This window comes from Primulina huaijiensis, chromosome 2, assembly GCF_012295235.1.
Source record: "Primulina huaijiensis isolate GDHJ02 chromosome 2, ASM1229523v2, whole genome shotgun sequence".
In the NCBI taxonomy this organism is placed as follows: Eukaryota; Viridiplantae; Streptophyta; class Magnoliopsida; order Lamiales; family Gesneriaceae; genus Primulina; species Primulina huaijiensis.
Window position 1 is genome coordinate 2,670,224 of NC_133307.1, and position 10,876 is coordinate 2,681,099.

At 32.8% G+C, this 10,876-nt stretch overlaps 1 protein-coding gene and 1 non-coding gene across 3 annotated transcripts; one reads left to right on the plus strand and one right to left on the minus strand.

Moving 5' to 3' along the window:
* The first annotated feature begins 589 nt into the window (after positions 1-589).
* Positions 590-672, plus strand: TRNAY-GUA (transfer RNA tyrosine (anticodon GUA)). Its single transcript is given in 2 exon segments — positions 590-626; positions 637-672. It is a non-coding gene; the product is annotated as a tRNA-Tyr (tRNA).
* Positions 673-1,004: 332 nt separating this feature from the next.
* LOC140964042 (alkaline ceramidase-like) lies at positions 1,005-3,990 on the minus strand. Of its 2 annotated transcripts, XM_073423536.1 has the most exons (3): positions 3,840-3,990; positions 2,393-2,725; positions 1,005-1,794 (listed from the first exon to the last, which is right to left on the minus strand). In XM_073423536.1, exons 2-3 carry the CDS (start codon positions 2,644-2,646, stop codon positions 1,281-1,283), a joined length of 768 nt encoding a protein of 255 aa, XP_073279637.1. In that variant the 5' UTR covers positions 2,647-2,725; positions 3,840-3,990; the 3' UTR covers positions 1,005-1,280. The 2 variants fall into 2 exon arrangements, with proteins under 2 accessions (XP_073279637.1, XP_073279644.1); XM_073423543.1 differs by lacking the exon at positions 3,840-3,990 and having other exon boundaries at positions 2,393-2,992.
* Between the last annotated feature and the right edge of the window lie 6,886 nt (positions 3,991-10,876).

The window sequence follows — 10,876 nt, forward strand, 5'->3', positions numbered from 1 at the left end:
TAAAAAATTAAGTATGTGCAACATAGAATGAAAAACAAACAACATTACTCATTTTGAAAGGTGAAATTCTATCCACACACCAACTTATTGTTTTTGACACCAAATTGGATCCGTGAAGGAATCAATTTTATAAAAATCTTGATTGATGTGGGGCAATGTTGGATAATAATACCTGATGACTAAAAACAAGTTGTTCCAATGTCCTCAACAACAGAAGCCTCATGGAAAATTCATCCTACTACGTTATGCAACAAATTGGTCAATGTTCATTATGAGAACTTAGAACTTTCTCCAAGTCATTTGACCTCTTGATTTTTTGAAAAGGATGGCTATCTCAATATTTTGGTGGAATACTTGATAAAATGGCTCATGAGATGAGACACACAATCACTATGTGATAATTATTTTGAGAAAAATAATTTTACATTTAATTTTGTAGAAAAATTTTAGATCTGCAAGGATTCATACAGCTATTAGGTACGCAATATGCATGTAATAGGTCTTTGAAAATAAGTTATCAACCAAAAGCTCTGTAATTTACTATTGATATTTGTATTTATATAATAATGAGTATGACATTTCGTTCAAACCGACCTTAGCTCAGTTGGTAGAGCGGAGGACTGTAGTGGTGCTGTAATCCTTAGGTCGCTGGTTCGAATCCGGCAGGTCGGATTTTTTTGCTTTTTCGTTATTTTTTTTACTTGTTTTTTTCCTCGTAATATATATATTTTTATTGGTAGATTGGGTCTGGTCAAAGTTCCTCCATCCTGATTTTACAAGTAAAATCTTCTTTCAAATTCAAATATTACCATCCAAGTGCACATTAAAATCATTATATCTATTAATCATAATTGTTTTTGACACAATCTTTTCCATCTTTACGTTTCAACTGACTAAAAAGAAAGAAAAGTTACTCTTTACTCCGCAAGATACACACACAAATGTGGTCACAAATATACATTTTTAGACATCATTTCATTGCCTGTAAATCAACACGCAAGAAGAAAAGCTCAAAACTTAGGACTTCAATAAATCATATGTAGTTTAATCTATTGTGAGATATTTAATAAATATGGTACATCACCGAAATGCTATAATGTCAAGATCTAAACAAATCAACCAAACTTACTCCCTACTAAGTAATTTAAATTGCAATCTCCAAATGGATGAAACACATGGACAAAAATGAGTTGTGACTACTAGCATTTGCTAGACAGCAGCATGTAACATGCTCTTACTGACTCCCACGTGTGAGGCATGGTTCGAATGATTTGTAGCTTCTACTGGGACTTTGGTTTTTCAATCTTCACATAGGGGAAAATTCCGAAAAAGTGCATTACTTTCGGGTTCCATTCCCGTTGTTGAGCACGGCAGAACATCAGAAACGTATTGGCAAAGTATGAGTTGAAACCCATAAAAACATGCCACATTGCGTGGCCCTGAGGATTGAAATACCAGCTTGTGATTTTCTTGCATAAAAGGCGGTCAATCAGCCAGCATAGAGTCCCAAGCAGCAAAGTGATGACATACAGCTTTGCAAGTCGCTTGGCTGATCTGTCTTGTGTGTAAATATAATACTTGTACATCCTAGGAATGCAAAGAAAGCAAAGCAGTCCATAGTGCAGCTTAAAAGCGATGTCGAAATGAAGTACTGAATGTGCTACAGCAAAGACCACGCCGTAGAGGAACAAGAAAGTGGGCATTGTGCTCCGATAATGCCAATCTGGTGAGTAGAGAATGTAGATATAAAGGAGCATTTCCCACACCATAGGTGTTTCATCTCCTTGCTGTTGCCTGAAATTGAAATCCAAATGATTGTCAAACAGGAATTTGTGGCAGGGTGAAAATTGTGTCTAGCTCAAACTATTTTGTCAAATATGTGACATTTTTCACGTCAAGAGTGCTTTTATCTGTTTAAGAACTAAGTGGGGTGGGGTCTAAAGTATATCATTTTGTCACAATGCAGGATAATACAGTTGGGTTGTGCTTTGGAAGGGAGGATTTCATTGGGAGGGAGGAAATTTGATTGGAAACAATTTGAAGAATGACTTTGCAATCACATGTCTGAGTGCATTTCATTTCAAATTCATCACAATAACCATTGTGTCCGCATAAATTAAAAAAAGGTAGATTTGATAAATTAGTCCATGCAATAAAATGGTCTATCAATCTAAGCACACCCTCAGGTATACTGGATGCAATTGATCTACAGGATGACATAGCCTAGGAAGTAGGAACCAAATGAATGATCAGATATTACTCATATTTCTGGCCCTAAGATATAGCTTTGAGGTAAAAGACTAAACATATTAAATCAAGAACGAAGAAAAATAATAATTCATATATATTATAGAGTAAAAAAGAAGTCAGTGATACAAAAATGAGAACTTACAGCCGCCGCAGTGTGGCATGATACAACATGCTGCCTATGGAAAGTATCATATTTGATATGTGAAGGACAGTAAACCTTTTCTCAAAACGCTGTCTCAATGCATTCACAAGACCAATGAATGCTAAAATGACGCACGGAACATTAGAGATGGTGTTGAAATACTCAGCAATATAGGAAGAGTAAGTATAATTAGGTTCACACCACTCATGTGTTGACGTGACAGGGCCCCAAAAACTTGACACTCCACCAGTCATTTCTCAATAAGTGGGCCCAAATACTTAACAGTTAACCCCTTCAAAGAACTTATCAGAATGCTGGAACTCTCCACAAACCCTACAAAGGAAAAGCACGCAGAATACACAAAATAAACACAGTACATCTATTACAGTAATCACCTAAACCATGACATATGTGCATCACAAGAAAACAGAACACAAGTACAATGTGGAACTGAAAGGTAAAAATGAAACAAAGATGATAAAGCTATTCATTGGTCGCAATCCAATAGAAAAATGACCGACAGTCTCATGTAATACATTGAAGACCGGGGGGGTCCACATTATCAAAATGATAGATGCAAAATGTTTTTTTCCCCTTATGTGTCTTCTTCATGGTTACCAAATGAACACCGTACATACAACGAGTGGGTTCGCACGGATGAAGAAGTATTTTTAGTCATCGTCCGACACAAAATTGGTAGAAGCAAAATGTTGTGTACAGGGGGATTGATTCATGTCGTATACATGATAAACCGAAAAACAGGAACTCATGTCCTTCAACCCTTAACCATAAGGAATCAGATCTAGATGACGCAAGGATATTCATCCACAACTTCAATTCCTAACCATCTTCCAAGAAAATAGGCTGCTTAATTAGTTCTTAAAATAAACAACACTCAAAACTAAACAAATTTTGCATCTCTTGCAAATAAGTTGATTGTCTAGAAACTTTCCAGCTTCAGGCAATATTCAGGCATTGATACATTTCTCGACTTAATAAACAAGATCCTACAACAAACAGATTATTGAGTTCCTGGGTAATCCAAGCAGCATGACAAGGTTACAGACTTACAGTACTATCTGTATCTTTTAAAATTCTGAAACTAAACCTAGAACTTGCACCAGAATCCCAATTGTAAAGTTGACAATTCATCTCATTTTCCATTCTTTTGAATGATCCGTCGATGAGAAAGGGCCTGTTACAAACCATGCCAATACTTCGAAAAGTCCTCCAATTAATCTTCATGTTCAGTACCAAAAAAAAAAAAAAAAAAAAAAAAAAAAAAAAAAAAACCACAGTTACAGAAATCACCCAAAAAAATAAATCTCATCGTTCAAATCCAATGCCATAATCGTAACAGAAAAACACAATAAATTCTGTACATAATCGAAAAATGCCAACAGCAAAATCACGAGCGCGCACATACAAATTTAATCCCAATATGTACCTCCGAATCCAGATCAGCTTCGTGCACACGGCACGCAACCCAGAAAACCTTGGAACTTTTTACAATCTTCTGTACGGATTCGTGCGAGAGAGGAATGAATAAATATGGGTATTAGGTTTGGAACAGTTTCAAAAGGATTCCGCATATCTTCCACGTCCAAGATGCTTGACCAGATTTGAGGTGTTTCTCACGCGATTAAATAGGCGCGTGCGAATTTTACTCTAACTCGGAAATTTTTATTTTCAATTTCTCCACAATTCACTTGATCTTATAAGTTTTTAATGATATTAAATTATGTATCAAAGAATATCTAAAATTAGTTTTTTTTAAACTTAAAAAATAGTATTTTTTAAAAAAAAATTCAAATATTAAGTAGATTTAATTAATTATATAATTCTTCCATTGGTATGAGCAAATAATTTTTGTTTATTATTTAACATTTATTTATAAAATAACGGTTATATATTATTTTATCAAAAATTATTATTACAGAATAATTATAATTCAAATACATAAGAAAACTCATATATTGCATGGTCGATATCACCGATACTAGCTTTTAGTCAAACAGTGAAAACTCGATATAACGACTTACGTTAGAACTAACATCACACATTTTGATTTCCAAAAGTTACAAGTTGATACAAATATTACAAAGGGAAAAATTATTTTATTTCAGTGATTGAAATACGATACTAAAACTAATTTTGACAAAAATTTGTGTGAGACGGTCTCACGGGTCGTATTTTGTGAGATGAATCTCTTATTAGGGGTCATCCATGAAAAAGTATTAATTTTTATGCTAAGAGTATTACTTTTTATTGTGAATATCAGTAGGGTCGACCCGTCTCACATGTAAAGATTCGTGAGACCGTCTCACAAGATACCTGCTCAACTATTTTATAACTTAAAATTTTTTGAGTTCAATTACTTGCAACTTTTGGCAATTTGATTGAATAAATACCTTAAAAATTAATATTTTTTTTGGCAGTATGTTAAATATAATTTTAAATTTCAATTAAAAAATTCAATTTGTCAATTTGCCAAAGTTTGACACTTTAGCTCCACGTTATATGTTAATTTTTTGCAAGTTGGTTGTAGCGTAGAATCAGACAAGTTGTATTTTTAGCATAATCTTTTGCAGCAAATTCATAAATACTTAGCTTAGTTGCGAAGCTAGTTGGTGCTAAATTGACGTGCGTATAAATGTTGAATGGTATAAAAAGACAAAAATTTGTGTGAGACGGTCTCAGACTCTAACAAGTCGTATTTTGTGAGACGAATCTCTTATTGGGGTCATTCATGAAAAAGTATTACTTTTTATGCTAAGAGTATTATGTTTTATTATGAATATCAGTAGGGTTGACCCGTCTCACAGATAAATATTCGTGAGACAGTCTCACACTGTCTCACAAGAGACCTACTCGTATAAAAATATGGTTTGTCTTATTGTTTTTGCTATTATTCATGAGTCGGTCGCTCTCTCGTATCCAAATCTACTAGATCATGTGTGTCTATCGTATTTTAATAAAATTTGATATGATATGTTGATATGAAGAGAAAACACTTCAAATTTAACATAGAAAAATATATTATTTCATGCCAAGAAAATCGCACTGGGCTAAATACGGTATACGTAATTCTTGAGAGGTGTCGATTATGAACAGAAGATCTTCAGATGAATTTTTTTTTGCGAGTGGAATAAAATTGAGTATAAAATTCTACTTTTAAACCCCTATAAATATTTATGTTTTTTTCATATTTTTTTATTGATGCAATCGAGCCATCTCGAATTTGTTTTACTCGACGAAATTATAAAACCCGTCGCAATTTTGGATGTGAATTTGGTTTATAGTTGGTATATGTCATAAAAAAAAATACATAAAAAATTGACAACTGTTGTTTGCCACTTTTTTTTTAATAAAATAAAAAAGAAAAGTAAATCGTCAGTGGGGGATAAAGCTTCTTTACTAAAATAAATGAACTTGCCACCTCTCTAGTGACGACTTTAGTATTTTATGTCATAAAGTCGCAATCTTTATTAGCGCTTTCATTTATTTAATTTTGGAAAAGAGAAATCATTCTGAAAACGTCAAAAGAAGTTACCAGTGACTACTTGTACCAATTTAATTAATCGTTTTATATTATATATTAATTTTTATTAAATTGTTTTAAAAAAAGACACTTAAAGAGCGATACATATACGTATTTTGAAACATGGTAATGAATAAAAAAAAGATGGAATAAATTTTTTTTATCACGTTATGTTCATATAATTTTAATAATTCTATAAAAAATTTAATCAAAATATTTTGTTCAATATAGGATATTTTGGAAATAAAAATTTTGTAAGATGTTTTGGTAAATAAAAATTAAGCATGGCAAACATATTTTTCTTTAATTTCTGTAATAAATTTAANTTCTTAAAATGTGCTAGAATTTTTTTTTTAAACCTCCCTAGCATCGGTCGAACCACAAAAATTACATAAAATATTTTGGACATCATTTTAAAATAAACACAACCAACTATATATTTGAGAAATACAGCCCATATTATAATCTCTCAAAAATCACTCAAAAGCATAAATAAAAAGTCGTAAAAATCTTTAACATAAATCATAAACATAATTGCGGAAAGCTAGAAGCGCTGGTCCTCGGGTCGTGTGCACCTTCAGTCCAGTCAGGTCAACCATCAAGACCTCCCATAACATTTTTATCATAACCACCTGCATCAATCACACATAGTGAATCTAAAGACTCAACACGTCATATTCATGATAACAACTAATACGTATAATACCACACACAACAGTGAAAAATACTTGTACTTAAAATATCGTTTTCATGAAGACGCATAAACTTCAAACATGAACATTTTTGTAAACCTTTTTATGATGCATAAAAACATTTTCATAATGATGTATCAACTTTAAACATAAACATGTTCATGACATGCATAACATAAACCTTAACCTTTTTCTATTCCTCAAAACATGACATAAAACCTTTTATCATGATCATAAACATTTTCCTTTTCCTTTGTTGTATTCAGATCGTTAATTGTGACTTTCCTGACATGACATGACATGATCGATGGATCCATCTACATATAACCACAGTACTGGGCGGTGGGGGACACCAGCAACACTCTTACCGGTCAACTGGGCCATGGCCTATCATGATTGAATAGAAATACGATCGTCGGGGTTCCCTCGGGGGTCTTTTCCCATAAATGGGTTCTCTCTGGGGCCTTTTCCCCTCACGATATTCCCATTCTTACCGTTACCACATATTCGAAATGATGAAAATACGATCGTCGGGCTCCCACTGAGACCATAACCCTCACGACATCTCCATCATTATCGAATTAGTCACAATTACTTCACTTCCTTCAACATTTATATTCTCATCACTTTATAAAAAAATCATGCATAACATAACGTTTTTGTTTTTGAAACCAAGCATGCAACATGTCTTTTAAATGTCTTCCTTAATTCATAAAAATCCCTTAGACATTTAATAATCATAATTTAATCATGAACATCTCATAAACATTTTAAAAATAATCATAATATCATAAAAATAGCATTTAGGGCACTGCCATGACGTTTACTAATTTTTAGATGTAAAAAGACCGTTTTACCCCTAGACGTAAAATTTACCGTGTTTGACTTTTTCTTAATTTCATTGACTCTAACATGTCCCAATTAATTATTTAAGTCTACTTGAATTTTTTCATAATTTTATTTAGCTTAAATCGACAATTTTTATATTAATATTTAAATATAGCCTATCAATGCATTTTAATCCCGAAAAATCCCAAACCTTAGCATAAAACTCTTAAATTAAAAACTTAGACTTCTAATAATTATTTAAGCTTAAACATAATTTTTCATAATTTTATGAAGCTTAAAACTAGGCTTTTCAATTAATTCGTTAATTAGCGTTTCGTGCGGCGATTAAATCCCGATTAAATTTCAAAACTCGTTATTTTGACCCCAAATTTTAAAAATAGCATTTTTAGTATTTATTCTACCCTTTCAAGTCATGAGCCACAGCTGTGGACCCATGGAATCAATTTTTGTTCTTAAATTTTTGAAATTGACACGTTATCGAACGCACCGAGTCATCTCCTAATTTACTCGAGCCACGCCCGAGCCACCTTGAGCCAAAACCTAGCCAACCCATCTAGGGACCCTACTGACCAATCCCAGCTTGAAAAACCAGCCTTGGCCCGCTCCAAAAACATCCTGGAACTCTACCTAAAATTCTGCACGTGTGTGTGTTTGTAGTGTCCTTGTTGTATTGGGACTCCTAGCCGCCTAGGACTCTACCAGCCCTTAACCACTGAGCCCACCTGACCCTAACCTTCCCTGGACACCCCCAGACAAATCCTAGACCAACTCAGCCCCAAAAATCCTGCAGCGAAGCTCCTGAACCAGTTGACAGCAACCTGCGCACTTGATGGCTTCTCCTCACGGTTTCATGTTCTTGCTCGGCCCTACTTGCACCAAACCATACCAGCCCCTAGCCCAGCCCTTGTGCACCCTCCTAGGACCCTAAGGACCTAGCCTAGCCCAGCCCAAATCCTCCTGGCCGAGCCTCCTTCTTCCTGTACCACAGCAAACCTGCGCTACCCTTGAAGCTCTCGGGTTGGAGTCCTAGCTGGTCTCGAGTCCTAACGTGGCTAGGACTCTTCCTTGACTCCTACCATGACCCAGCCACGTCCCAAACCAAGCCATGCAAAGCCCAGCCCCTTAAACCCGAACCTTGGCCCCAAAACACAAGCCACTGGTCCAGCTTTTATTTCCGACGATGTGCAGTATTTTGTGTGTGTCTAGGACCCTTTAAAACGTGTAAAAACATGCCCCTTTTTAATCCTATACATGGCAGCCCCTTCATGCACACTTGTATCATGATTTTGGATCAAAACAACATGCTTTAAAATTCATGTTTGCATAAAAACGAAAATACTTCCAAGTGCAACTTATTTTTCATGCAATCCAAATTTAAATAAATACTATGGTGTGAATGATGAGTAAAAGGGAGAATATGGCGTGCCTTTGCGTTTTAAACGCACGAATATTCGACGGCGACGCGAAGAACTTTGACGTAGGAGACCCTAGGATGAATTCTCTTCAAAGCTCACAAGTTTCCCTTGAATTTTGAAAAGTTTCTCTTCAAAAATCTGGTGTGTGTGCCGTGTAGTTGAGTTTGGAGTGCAAGGGAAGAGTTTGAATTGAGTAAAAGAGGTGGGCGTGTGTTATGGGGAGGGTTTGGGGTCAAGTTTGCATATTAAATACTTAATTAAGCCACTAATAAGGCTTTGGCCCATTAAGTAAATAATTTAGGCCCATTAGTGCTTAATTAAAATATTAAAAATAATTTTGTTTAATAAAATTTGTTAATTTATTAGCCGGGTTGTTAAAACGTTCGTATTTTTGTTGAAAAACCAACACCGATAAAATTTACGTCCCGGCGTATAAAATCACCTCAAAACCCCATATTTTTTAAAATAAGAAAATGCATAACCCATATTTTAAATAATTAAAAACAATTATCTGATAAAAACGTTTTACGTTTCTCAGCCCTCGGTCTCCGTTCTTCGATCGCAACTCGAATATCCTTTAAAAATACATTTTAATGCAACTATGTAGAAAAATATATTTTAAATATACAAATATGCACAACATAATTAATTTATGCAATTAAAACATTTAATTAAAATACAACAGAATTTAATAATTACATGCATGTGGTTTTCGTGGACCTTAAAATTTTCGGGGCGTTATATATAATATCAATTATAAAATCATGTTTTATTTGATGTTAAATTTAAAATATACAATGACATTAGAGTTGGTTGGTATAAGATAGTCACAACAGCCAATATTAACATGCACATATTTGTTGCTTGTACAACTAATTTTTATGGATAATTATTTTTAGAGTTTGGTTAATTTTTATATAAAACTATGAAGATTTATTTTTTTAAAAAAAATTGTTATATTTTGCAATTATTTTTTGGATAATGTGTAATTTTTTTAAGAAAAACATATGGTGCGATTATATTAAATATATTATCAAAAAAAGAAATACTATTTATTTATATGGCATCTTCACTAGACGTCCATGAACTAGGATACTTCACATGAAACTATATATATTTAATTAAAAATCGAAAATTTCGATATTTTACTTGATGTTTTGTTAAACTTATTTAAAACTATTATATCTTATAAGTCGTTTCAAGAATTTATATATTGTATTATAATATTTTAAAGACAATACGATTTAGAAGCTTAATTGAGGTTCCAAAAAATTAATTTACAAGGCGCTCTCACTTTATGAGTGAGAAATGACATATAAATATATTTGAAATTGTCATTCATAATTTTTTTAAATAAAAAATAAGTTTTTATATGAGTTAAAACTTAAAAATATTTTGAACATATATAACTATATATAATTTTAAATACATATGATAGAGAATAAAAAAAAATTATGAAATATGAAATTAAGAGGGTTGTATCATCTAAACTTTTTAAAATGTCATTTTTCTTTTGGAAAGAATTCTTAAAATTAAGTTTTACTCGTTATATTTTAAATGAATGTGAAATTGAGAAAACGTAAACCTCTATCATAAATCTGACACTAATGAGTACTATTGATCGGAATAAAAAATAAATTTTTTTTTTGATGAGTAATAAAAAAAACTAATGACTTATAGTTCTTCTTACATCGATATCTCAAATGTGAGACAAGTTATTCGGTTCGAGACCTAATTATAATAATCTTTTCCCTCACTCGTAGTTCTTCTGACATCGATATCTCAAATGTGAGACAAGTTATTCAATACGAGACCTAATTATAATAATCTTTTCCCTCACTTGTAGTTCTTCTGACATCGATATTTCAAATGCATGTGAGACAAGTTATTCAGTTTGAGACCTAATTATAACAATATTTTTCCTCAACTAAAAAAAATAAAATAAAAAACACAAAACTTTTAAGGTGACATTTATTTTTTAAAATTA